Here is a 24,285-nt window from a genome sequence, read left to right on the forward strand (position 1 = left end):
TTGATTCAACAATTCCAGTTCAGGGAATGTGTCCTGTAGAAATGCTTCTACACTTGGCTTATGTACAAGGTAATTCGTTGCAGCTTTTTTTTGAAGAACGAATGGTTGGAAACCATCCAGTGTCCTCCAGCAGGAGTCTGGCTGAATTCATGATGCTCCATCCAGACAAAGGAATAGAATACAGTTGGGAAATAAAATAAGGAAGAAATGAAAGGGGGAAGCACTTTCTGGATCGCTAGGGAAAGCTCTCTCCCTGCTCACTGCCACTGGCAGAGCTGACCCTCACCGGTCTCTCCCTCAGACTTCGAGCTGGCCTTTTTGAGCACCTAGAGAAGTGGTTTGACCAGTGTGTCCTCAAAACTCAGGTCATGGTGGCCACCAAGATCAATGAGCTGGATTCAGAATTGGAGCTGCATCAGCATCTACATGAGCCAAGAGCCAAGCGCATTGAAAAGGACATCCATAACGTCAGGGCAGGTATGGACCCTGCTTGGGAAGGCCTCCCTGCCCCAGACAGCCGGAATCCGTGCCACGGCGGTTCTGCATTCATTAGGTGCCCCTGTGTGAGGGTTCCACCCCCCGGGCTGGCGGAGAAGGCAGTATTCAGAACCCACATTTGAGATTAAAATTAAAAAAAAATTTTTTTACAGGACTTTGAACGCTAGAATGAAGAGTATTGTCCTGTTTTAGCTGCGTGAATACCAGATCTGCTCACACACCTATCCGATACACACCTGCATAGCTGATGCTCTAGAGGCAAGCCTGTAGCTCAAGAATCATAGCTACTAGACTCAGCCTCTCTGGCTGTGTGACTCCGGACATGTTACCTGACCTCTCTGATCCCTCCCTTACTTGCAGAAGGGGATATTGTTGATGGTAATTAACTCTCCCTGAAAGGGTACAGTGAGGAGTCATGAGCAAGTGGTACCCATTAATTTCAGCTTATAACTTATAACTTCAGAAGAGGTGCCATTTCTCTCCTAGGCAGAGGGCTCCTAGAGGGTGGCATACTTTTAGTTGGATCTTTAGGGACCCTGTTGGGTTTTCACTTGTGTCGCACTTCAGACTTTTTCATAAACCCTTTGAGCTCCCAGAGTAACCCCCACATGGTCCCAACCAAACTCCTCCTGCCTAGAACAGTGACAGAATTATGGAATCAGACAGCCTGGCCTGGAGTCCCAGTGCTTGTAGTCCGGGGAGCCCTGCTTGGCTTTGGAACCTCATTGTGTTCATCCGGAAAATGTGTGCATTAAATATAAGTATAAATTGAGATTCTCCATGAAGGCTGATTGCCTGCGTCTTTCCTGCATCCCTGCCCCAGTGCACAATGGGGATATTGAGGTCAGAGAAACAAGGTCCCAGAGTCCCCACACTCATTTTCGGTAGAGCTGGGATGACAGCACCTTCCCCTGCAGGCAGCAGACAGAGAGGGTGGGCCGACCTCAGGCTATCCGCCAGCTCTAAAGGCCTCTGACAGAGCGCTTGAAGCCAAATTCCAGTTCCGTTTACTCTGCCCTAGAAGTCCTTTGGAGTCTGAGCTCCCTGGAAAGAGCAGCCACTGATAGAAAGGAACAAAATTCAACTGCCCTGCCCAGCCTTGTGCTGGTCGTTTTTTCCACACTCTTCTCACCACATTCCCACTCTTCCTGACACCCTCCACCCCACCCGCCTGCTCCTGGGTCTCTTCACATGCAGGGACTCCCCTGCTCACAGCCTGGTCATCCTCCTTTCCAGTGAGAGACCCTGGGGCAGTCTCAGATTGGCCCCTCTCAGATCGGCACCCGTTCCCCAGCCAAGCCCTGGTGGGGCAGCTGTCGCCATCCAGTAAAGAAATGTCCTGAGGTGACTTGAGATCCCAGAGGGCCTCACTCTGCCTCGTCCTTTTTCAGCTGAGCTCTTGCTTCACCAAGAGCGGCTGGACAGCCACTGTGCTGGGGTGACAGAGACGCTAAGGAAGGAGAAGATGATGTTCTGCCAGTTCCAAGAAGAGCAAAACATAAAGAGCAAAAACTTCCGCCACAAGATTTACAACATGGAACACATCTTCTCAAACGCCACAAAGAGCCAGAGGTGGGGGCTATGGAATCCCAGACACGAGATGCCAGCCTTTGGCTGCTCTCAAAGGAGTGGTCCCTCCCTGGTGGACACGAGTCAGTTTTCCAGGCCCCACAACAACTTTCCCTTTTCAGCTCACCTCTTCACAGGAGTCAGGGGCTAACTGTGTGACCCCTCTGGCGGGGAGCTGGGCACTAGTTGCTGGCTGAGCAGCCAGGGGGAGAAAAGGGCACCCGTGGTCAGGAGGCAGGGATGTTACTAAGCTGCTCCAAAATGTCCACGCAGGGAAAGGCCTCTTTCCCCCAGGGGGGGGAATCAGGAAGAGCTTCCTGCCGTAGCCACCCCACCCCCCACCCCACCCCGCCGCCAGCCTGGGATGGAGGAAGGTAAAGAAGATACAGAATTTTCCCCTCAGAAAGGAGCGCTGGCCCAGCTTGAGGTGGGAATGTGCTCATGGCAGAGCAAGGGGTTCCAACAAGGCCACTCAGGGCTTTGAGATGGAGGTTCCTACGTGCTCAGGGAGGCCTCCGTCAGGTAACAGGTGAGGAGCCCTCACCGGTGTCAGGTACACAGGAGGCTGCTGAGGGCTGACTTACAGGTAAAGAGGAAAGTTGCAGGGTGCTCCTTTGGGAGAGCACCAGCCACAGGAAGCACATTGCTGGGAGAGAGCACTGCAGGGAGGCTGAAGATCCTGTGGGACCTGGGGATTCCTTCAGTAATTTGGTGGCGAGGGCCAGAGAGAGGCGAGAGATGGCCTCTGAGACAGCACACTGAGAGTTCCATGCTGTGTCCTGCACACACTGGCGTTTTGAACTTCCTTTAGCCTCTTTTTCTACCCAGAGGAACATGGCCGTGGTTCTGCTGGCCCCACAGCTGGGCGCAGCAGTGGAGCTCAAGCAGCCCCCAGGCTGCCCTTCCACACCCGGGTCACCACTCTACCCTCCTGTGTCCCCCAGGCTGGTTAGTCTCAGCAGCACGCTGCACCGGGAGCTGCTCAGCTATGTCGACGTCATCCAGGTGTCCCTGCGCAGCTTCCGCCAGTACCTGGAGGAGAGCCTGGGCAAGCTTCGCCTCACCAACATTGAGTTCATCAAGCACTGCAGGTGGGAGCCCACATCCAGGGCCTCTGCGGGCCCTGGGCTTCCTCTGTTGAGAAGTGGTCTTGTTTCCCCTTACTTTTTTATTGTGACAAAATATATCACATCAAACTGTCCATTGTTACCATTTTTCAGGTGCACAGTTAGTTCTGTGACACTAAGTTCATTCACATTGTTGTCCAACCATCTCCACCATCCAGCTCCAGAATTTTTCATCTTCATAAACTGAAACTCCAAATCTGTTGAACGCTAACTTTCATTTTCCTCCCTCAACCCCTGACAGCCGTAATTCCGTTTTTTTGTCTCTGTGAATTTGACTACTGTAGGTGCCTCATGTAAGTGAAATCATAGAATATTTGTCCTTTTGTGTATCTGGCTTATTTCACTGAACATAGGGTCTTCAAGACTCATCATGTAGCATGTGTCAGAATGTCACTCCTCCTCAAGGCTGAATATGTCTTCATTGTGTGTTTACACCACATGTCGTTTCTCTGTTCCTCCCTTGAAGGACATTTGGGTTATTTCACTGCTTCTATCTTTGAACCCCCTGTATTCATTTTTTCCGTGAGCTTACACTTTCTAAAGCTTCATCAACCACAGGTTTTGGGATGGGAGGGAAGTTTGAGGTCTGATTAGTGGCTCGTATTTCTCTCAAACCACTTTCAGACTGTTTTCTGAGGGAGGCAACTTTTCTTCTGAAGAAATCAATTCACTGTGTCATCGGCTGGAGAAGGAAGCTTCTCGAATAGAGTTTGTTGAAAGTTTAATCATGATCAACATGGAGAAGATGGAGAGCGAATACCTGGACCAGGTGGGGGAGCCCTGCCCTTGACCTCCAGCCAGGCTCCCAACACCCTTGCTCATTGCCTGATGGATCTACCAAGCCCCCTTCCCAAAAAAATTGTGCCTGTCCCACTCTGCTTCCAAAGTCTGTAAGTTCCAAATTAAACCCACCTCCTTTACTTTTTATATATCATTACAGGCCAATGATGTCATCAACAAGTTTGAAAGCAAATTCCATAACCTGTCTGTGGACCTCATTTTCATAGAGAAAATCCAGCGGTTGCTGACAAATCTGCAAGTAAACATCAAGTGTGAGGTAGGACAGATTCATTCTTCACCTGCGTGCTAGACACTGTCCCAAGTGCTGGGGATACGACTGTGGGCTCTGCCCTGTGGGACTTGAACTCCACCCAGGGAGACAGATATTACATTATATTAGCCTCTAGGATTCATTGAGTTATTTTGCACCATACCTCTTGCTAACCGACTTATTTGATCAGCTATATCAGTCCTATATGAAGTCCCATAGAACTGTATGAAGCAAGTACTGTTTCCCCCCTATTTTAGAGACAAAGAAACTGAGACAGAGAGTAATAGGTGACCTAGACAAGAACACAGAGTTCTTGAATGTGAAATCAAAATGTGAACTGAGGTCAGTGATCTTAAACAACCTAACTGTACACCTCAAGGAATTAGAAAAAAAAATTAAACCCAAAGTTAGCAGAATGGAGGAAATCACAAAGATCAGATAAAAAATAAGTGAAATAGAGACCAGAAAAGCAATAGAAAGGATCAATGAAACTAGAGATGGTTTTTCAAAGGTAAACAAAATCAAGTAACCTTTAGCTAGACTAAGAAAAAAGAGATAAGACCAGAATAAAATCAGAAATGAAAGAGAAGATAGTGCAATGGATACTACAGAAATACAAGAATCTTAAGACTATTATGACCAATTATATGCCAACAAATTGGATAACCTAGAAGAAACAGAAAAAGTTCTAAAAACATACCTACCAAGACTGAGTCATACACAAATGGGAAATCTGAAGAGACCAAGAATGAGTAAGGGGATTGAATCAGTAATCAAGAATCTCCCAACAAAGAAAACTCAGGATCTTATGGTTTCATGGGTGAATTCTACCAAACATTTAAAGAAAACTTGACACCAATTCTTCTCAAACTCTTCCAAAAAATAGAATAGGAGGGAATACTTCCAAATTAATTTTACAAAGCCAGAATTACCCTGATACCAAAGACAGATAAGAACATTGTAAGAAAATGACAGACCGATATCCCTGATGGATATAGATGCAAAAATCCTCAACAAAATATTGGCACACCAAATTCAACAGCACATTAAAAGAATCATACACTATGGGGGCGCCTGGGTGGCTCAGTGGGTTGGGCCTCTGCCTTCGACTCAGGTGGAATCAAGCCCTGCGTCGGGCTCTCTGCTCAGCGGGGAGCCTGCTTCCCCATCTCTCTCTGCCTGCCTCTATGCCTGCTTGTGATCTCTCTCTCTGTCAAATAAATAAATAAAATCTTTTTAAAAATCTTAAACAAAAAAAAAGGATCATACACTATGATCACATGTCACTTATCTCTGGGATGCAAGGATGGTTCCATATACAAATCAATCAGTGTGATACCATATTGGTAGAATAAAAGATAAAAATCATTTAATCATCACAATGGATGCAGAAAAAGCATTTGACAATGTACAACATCTTTTCTTGATAAATATGTTAAACAAATGAAGTAAAGGAGGAAAATACCTAAGTATAATAAAGGTCATATGTGAGAAGCCCACAGGTAATATCATACTCAACAATGAATAGTTGAAAGTGTTTCCTCTAAGATCAGGAACAAGACAAGGACACCCCCTCACACCACACCTATTCAACATAGTACTGGAAGTCCTAGCCCGAGTGATCAGACAAGAGGAAGAAGTAAAATGCATCCAAAAAGAAACAGAAGAAGTAAGATCATCTCTGTTTGCAGAACATATGATCTTATATATAGAAGAGCCATCAAAAAATTGTTAGAACTGATCAAAAAATTCAGTAAAGTTGGATACAAAGTCATTATCAAGAAATCAGTTGCATTTGTATATATGCACAGTAAAATATCTAAAAAAATGAAGAAAAATAATCTCATTCACATTAACATCAAAAACAATAAAACACTCAGGAATAAGTTTAACGAAGGGATGAAAGATCTACACACTGAAAACTATAAGAATTAGTTGAAAGAAATCAAAGAAGATACAAATTGAAAGATATCCCATGTTCATAGATCAGAAGAATTAATATTGTTAAAATGTCCATACTCCCCAAGCCTATCTATAGATTTAGTGCCACCCCTATCAAAATCCAATTGAAATTTTTCCACGGAAATAGGAAAATCCATCCTGAAAATTCTGTGGAACCACAATAGATTATAAATAGCCAAGCAATCCTGAGAAGTGCAAAGCATCACAATTCCTTATTTCAAACTATACTACAAAGTTATAATAACCAAAATAGTATGGTACTGGCATAAAAATGGACATATAAACCAATGGAACAAAATCAAAAGTTCAGAAATAAACTCTTACATACAGAGTCAAGGAGTATTGACTATTGACAAGGAAGTCAAGAATACTCAGTGGGGAAAGGATAGTCTTTTCAATAAATGGCGTTGGGAAAACTGCATAACCACATGCAGAAGAATGAAATTGAAATCCTATCTTACACCACACACAAAAATTAACCCAAAATGGGTTAAAGGCCTAAATGTAAGACACAAAACCATAAGACCATGGAAAGAAAACATGGGGAAAAACTCTTTGACATTAGTCTTAGCAATGATTTTGTGGATGTGACACCAGAAGCGTAAGCAACAAAAGCAAAAATTAACAAGTGGGACTGCATCACATTGACTAGCTTCTGCACAGCAAAAGAAACAACAAAATGAAAAGATAACTTACGGAATAGGAGAAAATATTTGCAAATAATATATCTGATAAGAGGTTGATATCCAAAATATATAAAGAACTCATATAACTCCATAGCAAAAGAAGTAAATAATATGATTTAAATTTAATAATAAATTAAAACAATAATATAATAAATAATAATAATAATATAATAATAAAATAAATAATAAATTAAATTTCCTTTGCCCAAAGGAACTGAATAGACATTTTCCAATAGAAGACATACAAATGGCCAACGGGTGCATGAAAAGGTGCTCAACATCACCCATCATCAGGGAAAGACAAATCACAATGACAATGGGGTGTCACCTTGCACTTGTTAAAATGGCTGTCATCAAAAAGATAAGAGATAGTAACTGATGGCAAGGGTGTGGAGAAAAAAGAATCCTTGTGCACTGTTTGGGGGAATGCAAACTGGTGCAGCCACTGTGGAAAACAGTATGGAACCACCATATGATCCAGCAGTCCCATTTTTGGTTATATATCCAAAGGAAATGAAAATATGGTCTGGTAGCCATATCTGCACTCCCATGTTCATTGCAGCATTTTTCACAATGTGAATGTGAACAATGAGGCAGAGTGTCTGTCAACAGACGAATGGATAAAGAAGATGTATCTGTACAATGGAACATTATTTGACCGTGAAAAGGAAAGAAATCCTACCATTTGTGACAACACATGTGCACCTTGAGGGCATTAATCATAGTGAGATAAGTCAGAGATGAATACTGTATGATCTCACTTACATGTGGAATCTACAAAAGCCAGACTCAGAGATAACCGAGGATAGAATGGTGGTTACCAGGGACTGAGGGGTAAGGGAAATGCAGAGATGAGGGTCAGTGGGTAAAAACTTTCAGTTATAAGACAAATAGGTTCTGGGGCTCTAATGTGAAGCATGATATTATAATATAATATAATATAATATATAATATAATATATAACTATAGCTATAGTTATATAATATATTATATATAATTATATAATATATATTATATAATATAACATAACTATAGTTATATTATAGTTATATAATATATATATTATATTATAGTTACATTATATAATATAATTTAACTATAGTTAAAAATACTGTGTTGTATACTTGAAAGTAGCTAAGAGAGTAGATCTTAAATGTTTTCATCACAAAAAGGAAATGGTAATTATTTGATGTGGTGGAGTTATCAGTTAATGTTATGGTGATAATTATTTTGTGATATATAAGTGTATCAAATCAACACGTTGTGAACCTTAAACTTACATAATGTTATGTGTCAATAATATCTCAATAAAGCCAGGAGTGACTTTGACTTATCCTTAAGCTTTTTTCTATATATGGAAAGTTTTCTCATATATATGTGTGTGTGTATATATATATGTGTGTATATATATATGTGTGTGTATATATATGTGTGTATATGTGTGTGTGTGTGTGTGTGTACACACAGACATAAAGAACAAAACTGGCCGCTTGCTATTTATACAATTTTTTAAGGTGTATCATCTTTAAAGATTCTTTCAAAAACACTACTGTGATGGCTTCCCTCTCCTGAATTTGTTGCCATTTTTACTTAGCCATTCCTTTTTGGAGGAACATTTTGGTGGATTTCACTTATTATTATACCAATGGTATTATAAACACTCTTGCACAGGAAACTCTGATTATGTCCATGGGTATCTCGCAGAGCTGGATCACTGGGGCAGAGCACGAATGTGTTAAGGCTCCTCATGTTTTCTAGGTGGCTTATACAGACAACCCTCCCCAGTGGGACAATGCCCTTAACCACTACTGTGGGTTGTCGACTTTATTTTATTTATTTATGTATTTATTTATTTATATTTATTTGTGAGAGAGAGAGAGCGTGAATGGTGTGGAGAATCAGAGGGAGAGAGAGAAGCAAACTCCCTGATGAGCAGGGAGCCCAATGTGGGGCTCAATCCCAAGACGCTGGGGTCACAACCTGAGCCAAAGGCAGATGCCCAACTGACTGAGCCACCCAGGCGCCCTGTTGATTTTATTTTTAAACCTTATCTGTTTGAGAATAAAAAACAAGCCAAAAAAGAAAGTTTTTGCATTTGCATTGATCTAGCTTCTGATAACATTTTGCATTCTCCCCCATCTCGTTTTTCCAATATTGAATTAATCTCCCAGATAATATATTCTCCTGATCAAAATAAGTATTCTAGAAACAAATCATGGAACCTCTGGTTTTTCTAGGTTGCAAAATCCAATTTGCAAACAGATGGATTAAATTCTTCTCTGGAACAGCTCCAAAGGAAAGTAGAAATGTGTCGAAACTCAAAGGAAGATAAAAAAGTAAGTATTCAGTATTTGCTAAGCTATGAATAGTAAAGATGCATTACACCAGAATTATAAACTAGAAGTAAACATATCTGTCATCAAAATTCCTCTGGCTCCAGAGGGGCCTCCTAGCCTTCCTACTCAACTCCTGCTTTATTCAATGGAATTAAGGATGAAAAGAAAACACAGTTACCTTCTTCAGCCCCCAGGCCCTCCCAAGCAGGCTTCTAGAGTCCAGAGAGTTGGGGGCTTAGGTCTGACCTCACTCCCCCTCCGATGTCACCAGGCATCCCTCCCTGTAACTGGAACTCAGCCCTCAATGAAAGATAGAAGCAGGACTTTGGCCTCTGAACAACCACTTTTTTGTTTGTTTGTTTGTTTTTTCATTTGCTTGGTTTTTTTTATCATGGCACACACACTGGCGACTTCCGTTTTCTATGTATAAACTGAAGAGTCCAAATGAGAGCGGTACAGATCAGCATAGCAGGTCTCTGCACGTTTCTGTTGTTTCCTTGCTTGTTTTCCCCCATGAGTTTCACACTCAGCCTGGCCTCCCTGAGCAATGTTTTCTCAACAGCTCCCCCAGACACTAGAGAACCAGAAGTCTCAGCTGGAGGTTTCTTGAGCGGGATGCTCCTTCCTCACCAAGCTCTGTCTTTTCTCTTCCATTTCAGTGACTGAGTTGAGGTTTTGTTTTTGTCAACACTGAGAGGACATTTAGTGTCTATCTTTCTTGCTTTTTCTTGCATAGTAACACATGCTTCTTGAAGAAAATTCAAACATCCACAAAGCACAGAGTGAATACACGTCCTTCATCTTATTCTCTCTCTCTCTCTCTCTCTCTCTCTCTCTCTTTTTTTTTGCAGAGCCCCCAGTGACCTCTGTATTTTCCTGCAGTAATTTTCTACACATACCCAGGAACACAGGGAAAGCATGTTTATCTGATGTGACCCCTTCAGCAGACCCTCTAGAGATAGCTCTCTCTCCAGAGCAGAAACATTTGCTTTTCCACATTTCCTCACCTCCCCAGCCCCCTCACTGTACCTTCCTGGTCGTGTCGGGTGCTGGACAGGGGGCCTGGGGCTTGCACAGCTTCCTGGCCAGGGCAGGGGAGCATGAACTTGGGTGGGCAGGCAACCGTGTTTGATGGAGGGGACTGTTTGGCTATTTCTGCAAAGCAGTGATTGGGAGACAGGAACAATGCATTGGATACATGGCAGAGGCAGTGGGGACCAGGGACAGGTGTGGCCAGGGTCATGGGCTCAGTGGCACGCACAAAGAATGCCTTCTGGCTGCTGTGTGCAGAAAGTCAGGGAGGGAGTGAGGAGTGAGGCAGGGTGCCGCAACTGAGGCAGAGAGAATTGTTTCAGCAGAGACACCTCTGATTCCAGAATTGAGTGGCAGGGGAATGGTTAGGACTAAAAGCATAGTGGAGATGCAGGAAGCGGAAGAGGCCAACGCACCTCCTGGCCTGGGTTGTCTACAGAGGCCAGTGGACAATTCAGGGGACCAAGTGTGAGGACTGCTGAGTGATGTGTGAAATGTGCAGTGAGAGTGAACATCCTTCCAGGTGCTTCTCTGTGCACCTAGGGGCATGGTCTGTGGGATTGCTGCATGTGGCCCTGACCTTATTAGATCACCTTCCAGAAACGCTGTGGTCATTTCACTCCTACACAACCTGGCCATCTTGGGCCAAACATTTCCTTCTAAGCATGTCAGAGCTAGAAGAGATCCCAGGGAACATTCTGGGTCACCACCATGCAAATAAGGAAATGGAGTTGAGCAAATTTAAATGATTTGTCCAGAAAGAACCCATAAAACCAGGACTAGAATTCCTGATGCCCCATCATTGAAGGATTTGCTGCCCCAGTGCAGCTGCCCAGGGGAGCCAGCTGGCATCCCCCACTGTCTCGGAGCTCTCCCCGACTGTCTCAGAGCTCTCCCTGCAAGTGAGAGGCCTCCAGAAAACCAAGAGGCCTGCAGTTCAAATGTAGGAAACTAGCCTTCCTGCAGCCTGCTTCCCGTGGTTTTCTTCCCCTAGATGGTGACCTCGGAAGACCTCCTTGGCTTTGTCCAGACTTGGAAAGAGAAACTGGGCCAGAGGATTCAGTACCTCAACTGCAGGCTGGACACAGCGTCCATGACTCAAGTGGTCTTTACCGTAAGGAATGGACAGTAAAGGAAGGGATTGGCAGTGGAAAGGGTGGGGGAGCCATCAGGTGTAGGCTCAGTAGAGCCTAAGGGAAGAGAAGGCTCCAGGCTCCTGCTGGACACCAGGCGCACTATAAAGACTACATATATATATATATATCTCTACTAGAAAGACTATAGGCTATGCAGTCAGACCTGAGCTCAAATCCCAGATAGTCCACTTCCCTGCCCCTTCCTTCTTGCCCACACCCATGAGCAACCACTACCTTCTCCCCACCCCATCCCTACCCCCTCTCCTTGCCCCCCTGGGTGCCCGTGCCCGTGCCCTCTCACTTCCCCTCATGTTCCACTCCCTGAGCTACAGTCTGGAGAAGATCAGTCTGACTGTGTCACTCTTCTGCCTTCAGGGTGAAATCCAGACCCCGGGACGAGGCCTTTGCAACGGCCTTCTCAACCTGCCCTCCATGGCCTCTTCATTTCTCGCCCTCATTTCCACCCCAAAGACATGGCTTACCCCCGGGCCTTCTCTTTCAGACCCTACAGTGAGGTCTCCATTTTTAGGGGCTCTCTCTCTAGACTGTGTGCCCCAAAAGGGCAGAGCTTGTCACCTTCACCCCATACTCAGCCTCTCACACCAGGCTTTGAATGCTGGAGGCACTCAACCGTGTTCCAGGCGGTAGTGTCGTAGAACCAATGTGGGCAAAAACGATACCCCGCAAGTTCTTTTCTGGGCACCTTCTCACTGCCACGTTTTGAGCCAGTGCTTCCTTTATGGGAAGGCTCTTCACACCAGGCCACCACTGGCACTGCGCCCTTCCAGATGAAACTCAGGAGTCCAGCCAGGGTCCTTCCCTCTTATAGTCTCCTGCTGAGAGAAGGACACTCGGTAAGATAGGGAACAGCCTAACTAAGCACCCCCTGTGGGCCACCGCTCCTACCCTTTCTCCAAGATCCAACTTGTGGGGGGTGTTGTCTCCTTGTTTGTGTACACTTTCATTCACTCCTCCCTTTTAAGAACAGTGCCTGGGCATATCTGCAGGCTGGCCTTATAAGTCCATGATCCTTGGTCTTATGGAAGACTCTGGAACTTCTCTTTCACAACGCCGGTCCCAGTTTTGACCAATCATTTATTTGTAGAAGCGCATGTTAGACTAGACTGTATGCCCTATAAAGATGAGGGTCACATGTCACCTCTCTATGCTGTGTCCCAGACCCCAGGCAGCACCTGGGCAGGTATTCGGGAAACATTTTGAAAGCCAACACGCGCACATAAATACCCGCGTGCGTACATGCATGAATGACCCTCTAAAGGAGATAGGAACGTTACCATTTTTAAGAAGGAAAATCTAGGCTCAGAGAATCAGGCAGCTAGCCGCCAGCTGCAGGCCCTGGAAACACAAACACAACCTGCCTGCATCCCTGGACTGAGGCTGGGCCCACCAACTCAGGTCCTTCTCTTGGGCCTGTAGGACAATGTCATGACCGACCTGGAGATGGAGAGTGACATCATGGTGTCTTCAGAAGCCCTTGAAGAGGAGGCCAAGGTAGACTTGGTCACCCCCGAGTCCTTCGCCCAGCCGAGCCGCGTGGGGAAGCCCATGATTGAAGACCCAGCTGTGGAAGTGGTCAAGAAGATCCTGCAGTGAGTAGCTATGGGATCTGCGAGAGGGCGTGCCACCCTAGCTCATGGCCCCCAACCTTCAGGCACCATCTGTGGGGTCCCGCACACAAGTTTCCCAGCCCTGACAGCCTGTGACTTTGTATAAGGCCTTCTCCTCTTGAGCCTCAGTTTCCTCCTCTGAAATGAGGCTCATAATCAGACTGATATACACAGTATTGTGGGCTAACCGGGATGGTAGCTGACCTCATGCTTACTGGGGAGAAGCTCATATCCTTTCCTTTGGTTTCAGACTTCCCAATGAAAAATGCTCAACCCAGCCATGTGACAAAGACCGGTCCCAGACAGGTAGAGGCAAACAGGCCTGTGGGTCTCAGGGGACTGGCAGTGGGGGAGCCCTCTGGTCCATCCTCACCTCTAGTCCTCCATTCTTGCCCTGGGCACTCATCACCTAAAGGCTTGAAGCGACACCAGAACCGGGGGGAACACATCGTGAAGAAAGTCCAGGCCAGTGGCAGTGCCACTTCAACGGGAAGGTAGGGAGTCTGGGCTGCCCAGGATCTCCCCGGCCCACGTGCCTTCCCTCACCCCCAAGACATAGGCCAGAACCCGCCCTGTTGCTTCACCAGACTGTCCTCAGAAGGCATCACCTATGCTCACTGTTCTGAGACCCCCAAGGGACCCCGTGAGAGGTTGGCTCTGAAGCTGGCTTTAGTCAGGTCTGTGCACTTTCCTGCTGAGTGACGTGGCTCACACGGGCCTCCCACCTCAAGAACCCATCTTGATGTTCTGTGGCTTTCCGTGGTGACAGCTGCTGGATCCCAGCCCTCTTCCCATATCCATCATCCTGGTTTAAAAAAAGAGGGACGTTGGAGGGTGCCTGGGTGGCTCAGTAGGTTAGGCGTCTGCCTTTGGCTCAGGTCATGATCCTGGAGTCCCAGGATCAAGGCCCACGTTGGGCTCCCTGCTCAGCAGGTAATCTGCTTCTCCCTTGACCTTTCTACCTCTCATGCTTGCTCGCTCTCTCTCTCCCACACATCCTCTCTCTCTCTCAAATAAATAAATAAAATCTTAAAAAAAAAAAAAAAGGGATATTGGAGATGGCTTCCCTTACAGGAGGAATCCTAAACTTCTGCATCCTGGCCATGCAGTCTACCCACTGTGCCCCCATTGGGGTCATTAGACTCATGGCTCAGTGGGTGTGGGCCCCACTGTCCCCCGATACTGATTTTATAGAAGGCGAGTAACAGAGCCAGTGGCTGAAACGACTTCTGCATTCTCTGTGAGCCCTTGTTTATATGCTTTAATTCCTGGTTTTGAGGAAGTGGTAGTGAGGAAATTCCTGCTTTGCATACCTCCAAGAGGCCCATTTGAACATGAACGCCATCTGCAATGTGGGAATAAACCCAAGACCAATCAAATGAGAAAAGCAACGGCTATTTATTCGGAGCGTGGTACAGCAAGGGGGTCAGCCAGCATCACTTACATTTTAGCAGAGACTCAAAGGCAGGTGAGGGAGTGAAAAGGCGACGGTGAAAAAAAGGAAGAATTTCTGTGTGCTTTTATTGAAGGCTGTGACATGGAGAAGCTGGAGGCAGGCCAGCTAGCAGCAGGCAATCGATGTGATTACTTAGGGCTGTGTATTTGGCTTTCTCTGGTTGGTCCCAAGTTGGAAACAGGGACAATAATCAAGTCCTAACCTTTTGGAGCTGTTTCATGAGTTGTTTGGCATTTTGGGTTGCCATGAGAGATAACAGTACGGCTTCCTGCAAGTCTGCCCTGCATCAGGCTGGCTTCCCGAGTTTTTTACAGTCGACAAGGAGTTGCTTTCCTGGGCAGGTGGCTGTAGGGTCTGGGTCAGAGCTTTCTGTACTTCTGTACAGTCCACCTGTTATCCATTTGTACAGTCAGTCTCTCAGTGATTACAAAATACAGTCCATGTTGCTAGGGCTGTCTGATGTTGCATGGGACCTACTTAAACTAAACGTTATTTGCTGCTTCTATGAAATTCAAGTTTAATTGGGCATAATGTACTTTGATTTGAGAAGCACCTCAACCTGTTTTTCTTTGGGTCCTCACTACAGGGAAGCAAGGATACATAATTTCTGGCCCTTCACGCCCTCTCAGGGACCTTGGGTGGGTTTTAACAATAAGGTCTTCACCCCCACAATAAGATTGTCTCCATAGAAGATGGGGAGTAGGGAAGTGTCTTGAAGGGTTCAGCCCCAGACACGGGAGTCATGGTATCCCCAGGCAGGCCCAGAGGCTCTAGGCACAGAAGACCTGCCTGTCCATGCCAACCTCCCAGGCACTGACTCACCTGTGTCTCACAGCATCACACGGTACTCCAAGCCCAACCGAATGGACAGAAAGTTCCAGGTGCTCGGGGAGAAGCCACCACCTCCAGCTGAGTAAGTGGAACCTCGTCCTTTAACTCTTTAACCCATTGTCTCAGTCAGGGGGTGGCTAAACCTGACACAACTGGGGGGAAAAGAAGAAGGAGAGGTGAGTGAGGGGACAGGTAAGGGTCAAGGTCAATGTGTCTCATTCCATTTCACCTAAATTCTTTGAGGGACATATTCATCAAAATTTCTCATTTTCCAAGCTAAGTTTTTTGGGGTAGCAGGGCAGCATACACCTTTTAGGTTTGGGGTTTTTTGGTATGGTTTTTTTTCAGTTTGCTAATGCCTCACCTCCCCCATTCCTCTTTTCCTTTATTTTAATTTTATTGATTAAAACAAACTCTTTTCCACTTAGTATGGCTACATTTCAAGCTGTTTAAACAAGCAAGATTTCAACTTCAGAAAACTGGGGGCCCTCAGAGAAAGTCAAGATACACAATGAATACACACATACCCCCTTAACCAGGGATCTCACCATCACAGCACCCCTACTTATCAGTCTTTTTGCCCCACTGGTCTTATCTCTGGGGTTTTGTGAACTTTGCAAAAAAAAAAAAAAAAAAAAGGTGGCTTTCACTTCAGGTGGCCCAGAAGTTGGGTGCAAGTCAGCAGCTATAATCTCCCTTGTTCCCTCACAAAAAGACATTCCTTATCATTAAAACCTTGACTCTCTCTTTCCATTTTGTATAGTCCTGTCATTTTATCGCATGTATATATTCGTGTAACCATCACCAAAATCAAGAAACAGAACTGTGCCATCACCACCAACAGATCGGTCACTCTGCTATCCCTTCATAGCCATACCTACCCCTCTCCCTCACCATTCCCAACCCTGAGCAACCACAAATCCGTTTTCCAGCCCTACCATTTTGTCATTTCAAGAATGTCATATAAACAGTCTTATACAGTGTATGACCTTTTCAGAGTGGCTTTTTGCACTCAGCATAATGTCCTTGAGGTCCGCCCCAGCTGTCGCATGCATCAGTAGCCTATCACTTTGTGTTGCTAAATCATTAGCCACCATATGGAGGCACCGTGGTATTTTGTGGTGAAAAAAAAATCACAGACTAAACAGAAAAAAATAATAAATAAATCCAGCATTTATGAAATCTCTGAAAGGAGAGAGACTTTCCAGGCCTAGCTCAGTGGTGAATTGGTCAGAAAATGGAATCAGACTGATGGTGTTTTGACCCCCACACTGGGACTCTGGCTAAGCGACATCTCCCAAGCCTTCATCTTCTCTGTGCACTGCGGGTAGAAGACGATTCTCCTCGTGGAGCTGTAGAGAGGAGCAGAGGGTCACCCACAGGCCTCCCTTGACTATACAAGATCATCACCCCAAGAAACACTAGATGAAATCACAAGGAAAAATGATGGAAAACTTTGGCAAATAGGTTTTTTAACTCCTCTGAGGTAAATTGCAATTAAAAGTTACATAACAACCAGCCAAGACACAACAGTGGTAGATAAGGTCAACAAAGCAAAAATTGGCTCCTCTCCCTGCCCCCCTGCCCCCAGCAAACTACTAAGGAAATTTCCAGCACTCAGTAGGGCAAGGGGGAGAACTGGAAGAGACCACACACAAGGAGGAGATAAAATTAGGAACACACATGTGGAGAAAACACTAATTCTCACTAGAATGCAAACCAATGAAAGGGGAAGAAATCCATTCCATATTTTGCCTGAGATTAACCAATCTGTAAATAGATTTTTAGAGGAAGTTCCCAGTTTATCGAGGGAGGTTGCAGATGGTCCCTCCCAGATACTGCCAGTGTGAGTTGTTGAAGGAAAATTTATTCTGATCCTTGTCAGAACACTAAGGAAGACTTCATGCAGGACCATTGCAATAGGCATCAAGACTGTTCCAACAGGGGAAAGGTGGGCCTCAACTCAGAATACAATAAGGACAAGAGAAGATCTGTAGCCAGTGTGCAGAGCGAGGGGGGTCAATGAGTGGAAAATTGAAGGGTAGTGGGATTCTTGCTAAGACTACTTAGCAGGATTTTTGCTTCAGGCAGGCCATGGTCGGATAGCGAAAGTCATCCAATATGAGGGTGGGGGGTTGTATCTCAACTGACTTAACAGTGTTCTTGCTCACATAAGACCCAGCAGGCCAAAGACAGTGCCCAAGGATGAGGCCTCATCAGGAAGTAGGCTCAGAAGAGCCTGTCTGAAGTCTGGTCGAGCAGAGAGTCAGTCTCTCCTCTTATTCAAGGAAAGACTCTCAGTTCATTTCTCATTCAGTCGGCTTTTGTTCTTAAAGATCAGCTGAACCATCTGTTGATGAGACTCGGTGGTAGGGTACCTAGTCCAGCTTTCTAGATGCTGGGCCTGAAGCATCCTGCGTGGCCCGCACGGGAGCAGCTCTAGGCATTAGGGTTGTCCCTCATCCAGTGTCAACTTGCTGGACTTCATTAGATTTTGGAGGGAAAGCCAGCCATAAATGACAGAAAGTCCTAATAAGGATCCAGGCAGCCAAGCCTTGTTCTTGGTGGCATCAAGCCAGCCGAGTGGGAGAGAATTTGGAAACATTCACTGGGGGAGTTGTAGCCAGATATTGAAGGAAACTAGCAGAACTGAGTGTTTGGTAAGGACTGACCAACTGTGCAAGATGGCAAGATCCCAGTCCCGTTTACAGGTAGGTAACACAATCTCAAAGACAGTAAACAGGACTAAAAACTTCTAACCCACAAGAGTGTGCTGTAGTTTTCCACTGAGGCATAAAACTTCTATCACCCCTCTTTCTGATGCTTGTCTACAAAACGCGCCTGATTTCTTTAGGTTTGGCCTGATTCTTTATGTAGGTGCAGCAAGCGTGGTAACTGACCACACAGATCTCTTCATAAAGAGTTTCAGAGTAGACTTGCAAAAGCCTCTTGGGGCTAAGAAGCCAGGCCAGAGTTCACCTGCAGTCCCTCTAGATTTAAGTGAAACCCTCTATTCTTGAGGCCCCACAGTATTCTAGGTTCCTTGGCTTGCTAGGAAGGGGTCTTCTTTCCTCACCTGTAAGCTGGGAACCCTGTAAGCCAGGTACAGGCTGCTTTTCCCAAGAGGGCTTGGTAAAAACCATTGGCTCCATAAAATTGACTCTAGTTCCTTAAAATTGTCTGGTCATATCTGATTCTATGTGTCCTTCTCCACATGATATTCTAGCCAAAGCCTTGGTTATATATCAGTGCTTTGAAGTATGTCCCATTACAAGGAGGACGGATTCTTACTGAACCCCCATGAATAGTTGTAGTGCCATGAAAATAGGTATACTCAGTAAGAGTTCTCAAATTCTGGGGTGCATGTGAGTGGCTAAAACACTCAACCTATTTCCAATTAGCCCTTTCTCCTTTTCCATCTCAGATATTTGTTTTTAGGGTTCTCTGGTTCCCTGAGAGCCCTGAGATGGATGGGAAACCTAGAGTTCAGGGATTGTGGGAGCTGAGGGTGGGAATGGGAAGGGAAAGGTCCTTCAGGGTGGACAGAGCTGGGCTTTGCAGGGGGGCATGTCAAAGTGTACCAGGAAACTGAAGGGGAGATGGAGGTGGCGAGAGGAGAAAGTCAAGGAACAAAGGTGAGGTGAAGGCAGAGGGCTTAGAAGGGCCAGTCTGGGGATACGTGAAGTTTCCCAGAGAAGCCAGTGAGGTTCCACATTATCCTTAGTCAAATCATGCCAGTGACATGAATCTTACAGCAGACTGTTTGGGAAGGGATGGTGAAAAAATACAAAGGATTCTGTCTAACGTTTGGCCAAAAAGAGTTTTTGTCATGGCCAGCAAAATATCTTTCCAGAAAGCAGTTTGGAAAGGTAGTAAAGGCCATAAAATTATGACTTTTGTGCACCAAAAGGTGTTTCTCCCAAGGAAACCATCTCCCAAGGAAACCGTTGAGAAGAGAGAACTCACACAAAGATACACCATGCAATACTTTTTATCCTGGTTAAAAATGGGAAAACTTAACATTCTAAAAATAGGAGATTGCAAACCATGGTGCTTCCATACTCAGTAGTGTTACACAGCCATTTAAAAAGATATCTTAATGTGGGGGAACACTTAACAAGTGAACAGAATGTAAAATATACATGAACCTAATTCCAAACTGATTTTAAAAGCAGCAGAAGGAAATATCATAAAATGTTGGCCTTCATTTTTCCCTTTGCTTTTTCAGTCTATTTCTAATTTTCTTTAATTATGATGAGCAAATTTTCCAAATGAAACATCAAGTGACCGATATGCATATATTTTAGAAATTGGCCAATAATAGGTGTTCAACCGTCGCTGTGTCACTTAACAGAAATTGTGAAAAATTGTGTCCAGGTGGACTTCACCGTTTTTCTGGGAGAGATAGAGGTTAATCAGCCAGTCACACAAGTCAGTCCCAAATCCCCCTGTGGGGAGTGTTGTAGGGCTGAGGACCACTTTGAGAGCATGGGAATAGGATGGTTAGGAATTGTCACCAAGCTGGGATCTGAGGAAGAGCAGTAGCAAATGTGACCAACAGGAAAGTTGGCAGTGTTCTCGGGGTGGGGAGGGGAATCGGTATGTGCAAAGGTCCTGGGGCAGGAACAAGTAGCTACAAGGATCAATGAGGCCAAAAGAGAATAGACTCTTGGAAGGGGCCAAACCCACCTTGCCACATAGGAGAGGGATTTAAACTAGACAAATAGAAATATCAGGTGAGAGCACACCTGGGCATCACATGAAGTGTCCAATTCTGGCGGGGCCACTCTGCACTCAGAATGTTTTGTCCATTTGGTTTTGTCCACACCATTTGGTGTGATTAGACAAGGCCCCTCAGGGATCTGTTTTTTGTGTGTTACAGGGATTTTAAAGGGATCATCCTGACCCTTCTCTGGGAGAGCAATGAGCATCTGTTGAACGTGGTAGAGGTGAGGGCCGCTAGCCACAGGCCTCGGCCTGTCCCTTGACCAGCTGTGGGCGGCACATCACAGCTGCCTCTGCCTCTTTTGTTCTGCTGATAATGGCCTTATGGGTGAAATTGAGGAAAGGGGTTCCAGCTCCCACACCCACAGCTACCCACCTTCATGTCACCTCCTGTGTTTTCCTAAAAATTAAACCTCATTCAATAATTTATCTATGTATTGATCCACCAGACTTTTCCCAGACACTGTGTGTCAGATACTGAGTGGGCCAAGAACAGCAAGCCCAGTCTCTGTCCCTGGGAGGCCAGTGTCCCGCAGCTGGGCGACAGGCATGATGGCCCCACAGGGAGACGGGTGGGGCTGCTGGAGCAGGCACCCTGGGGGGACGTCCGATGGGAGTGCCCAGTTCCAGCACACCCCACATGCGGGTGTCTGTGCATGTTCCCGTCAGCCTCCCCCTGGGCTGCAAATCCTTCAGAACAGGGGCTCTGAGTCTTCCATATTGGTGGTGCTCGGCCTGGTACCCAGCTTGGCACTTCAGAGAAAGCATCATAGAAAGCTCTTGACCTGGTCATTGAAATAAGATTCCATTTGGGTCTTGAAGGACAAATAGAGTTTTGCCATTCGGTCATGTGTGCCTTGCATCTGGGATAATGATGGTGGTGAAAAGGGCAGTTGGGTAGGAGGAGTGTGGCTGGCAGGGGTGCCATCAGAAGAAAGGGCTAGGCGGCGTGGAGGACAGGGTGGAGGTCGTAGGAGCGTGGTGATGCCCTGGAGCGCCGTGGTGACGGTCAGCCTCTCCCGCAGGAGTTCTACCGCAGAGAGAAGCGTTTCATCACTAGGCCTGACTGCATGTATGAAAACTTTGACCAGTGCGCCGAGAACATCTGCAAGAAGATCCTGGAGTACCACATGCAGACAGACGAGTACCATAACTCCTGCCTCATAGGTGGGTGCGGGTGGCCCGCAGGTGGGCGGGTCAGGGGCATGGCACGTGCCACCAACTGAGGGGAGCCTGGGCCTCAGAGCCCACAGGAAGCCTTCTTGACCTGGAGGTCACCGGGGGAGGCATGGGAGGCTCCCTGTGAAGAGCCATCCTCTTAGGGGGAGGTCAAAGTGTTTATCGGATTGAACTGGGAGGAAAAGCAATGCTGAAAAAAAAAATCACATTTCTTGAGAAATCTGGTGGTGGGCATCACTAAGACTGCTTTGTTCATTGCACAGATGACTTTGAGAGCTTTACTGAGATACTCACATGCCGTCCCATTCGCCCATGTAGAGTACAAGCCAGTGGATTTTAGGAGACTCACGGAGTAAGACAACCATCACCACTGCCGGTTTCAGAACCCCTGTCCCTCCGTCACTACCCCAGCCCTCAGCACCACTCAGCGGCTTTCTCCTGCTATAGATTTTCCTAATCCAGGCTTGCATATGAATGGAACCATGTACCGTGTGCTCTTTTGTGACTGGCTTCTTTCATTTTGCATAATGTTTTCAAGGTTCATTCATGCTGTAGCAAGTGGCACTATTTCATTCCTCTTTATGGCCAATTCTTATTCCATTGTGTGCACGTACCATGGTTCATTTATCCATTCATCTGGTGGTTTCCACCTTTGGCCACTGTCAATAATGCTGCCACATGCATTCACACACACATTTCGTGCGGACATATGTTTTCATTGCTCTTGGATGTGTATAACAAGGAGTGGAACAGTGGGCCCCGCAGTAACTCTGTATGCGACCGTTTGAAGAAAACTTTCCATGGTTGTTTGTTTAAGTGCCTACTGTATGCCTGGCGTGTTCTGGGCTCTGACGACCCCAATAGACACAGCCTCCTGGAGAGCAGGGACACAAAAACAGGCAGCTAGAACCCATCATCTGTTCACGTTTATTGTAATGGCTTGAAAGAAGCTGTGAAAGCACACCCAGTGCCCACCTTTGCCATCTCTCTGTGTTCCTCCACAGCTTTGTTCATAGCCATGTGTGTTGTATGCTCTTGTAAGCCCTAATTATTCCTGCTTCTAAGGCAGGAAACCTGAGGGCCCCTCACAAGCATGCTTATTGGTAGAAGAGGAAGAGGATAAGGGGACACCCAGACCTCGGATCAAGACCCAGCACTGTCATCTCCCCGCCTTATGACCTTGATTAAGTCACCTCAATTCTGTGAGCCTCAGTTTCCTTACCTGTCCACCGGAGATTAGGACAACACTCACTGCTGCAGAGACCCGCCACATCCAGAGAAAATCAGCCGTGTGGGGCTCGCTGCTGTTACAGTAGAGTGACTGGACCTCAAACTGTTTCTCTAGCTCAGAATTTCCCCACACGAACTCCAGGATCCCAGCCTCTATGACCATCCTCAGACGAAAGGTTCTGGTCAAATGGGTTTGAAATACTGCAGATTATGTCCTTCTCTGCAGGAGTCACGAGTTCCCATTAAATGGTGACTTCCATTTCCTAAAGCATGGGAGTCCAGTATCCTGACCAACGCTCCCACTGAAAACATTTAGAAGTATTGGATATAATATTTTTGTGATAAAGTTTTTTTTTAAAGATTTTATTTATTTGAGAGAGAGAGAGAGAGAGAACATGACAGAGGTCAGCTGGAGAAGCAGATTCCCTGCTGAGCAGGGAGCCCGATGTGGGACTTGATCCTGGGACTCTAGGATGGTGACCTGAGCTGAAGGCAGCCGCTTAACCAACTGAGCCACCCAGACACCCTGCGATAAAGTCTTTTAAATGGCTTGGTGAGCTAGCGATCAAGTAAGAAATACACAAGGCCCCTAAACTGGGTGACAATAGGAACTCCAAGAGAGAAATTGAATAGTAACACATTGCCCGAAGGCCTTTGCTGACTCCCAGGTGAACTTGCACCTTTATTTTCATGGGTCTCCAGGGTCTTGGGAAGAAGAGACAAAGCCCCAGACCACCCAAGGGAGAAAGTCTGCAAGGACACAAGCCCCAGAAAACTGGGACCCCAAAGGGCTCCAGCTGCAGAGTAGGGAAAATGAGACAGAAACCAAGCCTCCCTCCCCATTTCCGCACCACTACCACCACCAGTGACTAGAAGGAAACAGTCTTATTAGAAACTCTGCTACTGGGTAAAGCAGAAGGAAAAGTCCAATAAGAATCCATAGCTATGGGGACGCCTGGGTGGCTGGCTCAGTTGGTTAAGTGGCTGCCTCTTCCTCAGGTCGTGATCCCAGGGTCACTCGATCTGGGATTGAGTCCCGTGTCAGGCTCCTGCTTCACAGAGAGTCTGCTTCTCCCTCTGCCCCTCATCCCTGCTTGCACGCTCTCTCTCTGGCAAATAAATAAAATCTTAAAAAAAAATCCATAACTATAAAACAGCTTTTGTGCTTGAATTTGACTTTGTTTTTGTGGATCATCCAAAAGACTTCCATCTGATAATATAGCTCAAAATGAGCTTGTGTTAGTGGTGCCCAGATGCTTATCTGGTGGAGACACTACAAATCCTTTCTAGAAAAAACCTGCCTTCAGTTAAGACCTCTAAGGATTCTCACAAATCAAATGTCCAGAATAAAAACTCACAGTAAGAAAACAGACAAACAAAACACACACACACACACACACACACACGAGAAAGGGGCCCCTTAAGTGTGAGTCACAGAATGAGATCAGTAAAGACTTTGGCTATTGAACATATCAGACCAGAATATAAAATCATGTATTTATTAGAATTAATTAGAATTAATTATTAGAATTTATTAGAATTAATTAATGAGTAAGGAGTGAGAAGCTATTAAAATGACCAAGTAGATAGGAAAGAGAACCACATAGAACTTCTAAATTAATAGATGAAGTTTTAAAATTATGAATGGCTTTACTATCAAAGAAAACATCCAAAATACAAAGCAGAAAAACAAAGAGATGACAGTCTGGGAGAGAGGCAAAGGGATATTGGATGAGAAGGTAGATCTAACATAGAGCTACTTAGGGGTCCGGGGGGACAGAAGGGGACTGGAGTCAAGGCTGTCTTTGAAGGGATAATGGGGGAGAAAGACTCTTCAAG

General features: G+C 45.8%; 1 protein-coding gene across 1 annotated transcript in view; it reads left to right on the top strand.

Annotated features, from left to right (window-relative positions):
- The window catches only part of CCDC180 (coiled-coil domain containing 180), a gene marked incomplete at both ends in the record, with an annotated part of 61,142 nt that overhangs the window by 31,927 nt on the left and 4,930 nt on the right, over window positions 1–24,285 (top strand). Inside the window, 13 exons of the mRNA XM_080820300.1 lie at window positions 302–477; window positions 1,890–2,070; window positions 3,012–3,158; window positions 3,819–3,963; window positions 4,135–4,251; window positions 9,131–9,229; window positions 11,256–11,375; window positions 12,835–13,007; window positions 13,276–13,331; window positions 13,441–13,519; window positions 15,317–15,394; window positions 20,195–20,261; window positions 21,063–21,204. Coding sequence (XP_080676426.1) covers window positions 302–477; window positions 1,890–2,070; window positions 3,012–3,158; window positions 3,819–3,963; window positions 4,135–4,251; window positions 9,131–9,229; window positions 11,256–11,375; window positions 12,835–13,007; window positions 13,276–13,331; window positions 13,441–13,519; window positions 15,317–15,394; window positions 20,195–20,261; window positions 21,063–21,204 — 1,580 coding nt within the window. The remainder of the gene's footprint in view (window positions 1–301; window positions 478–1,889; window positions 2,071–3,011; window positions 3,159–3,818; window positions 3,964–4,134; window positions 4,252–9,130; window positions 9,230–11,255; window positions 11,376–12,834; window positions 13,008–13,275; window positions 13,332–13,440; window positions 13,520–15,316; window positions 15,395–20,194; window positions 20,262–21,062; window positions 21,205–24,285) is intronic.

The sequence above is a fragment of the Martes martes genome (assembly GCF_963455335.1).
Source record: "Martes martes genome assembly, chromosome: 12".
Taxonomy (NCBI): domain Eukaryota; kingdom Metazoa; phylum Chordata; class Mammalia; order Carnivora; family Mustelidae; genus Martes; species Martes martes.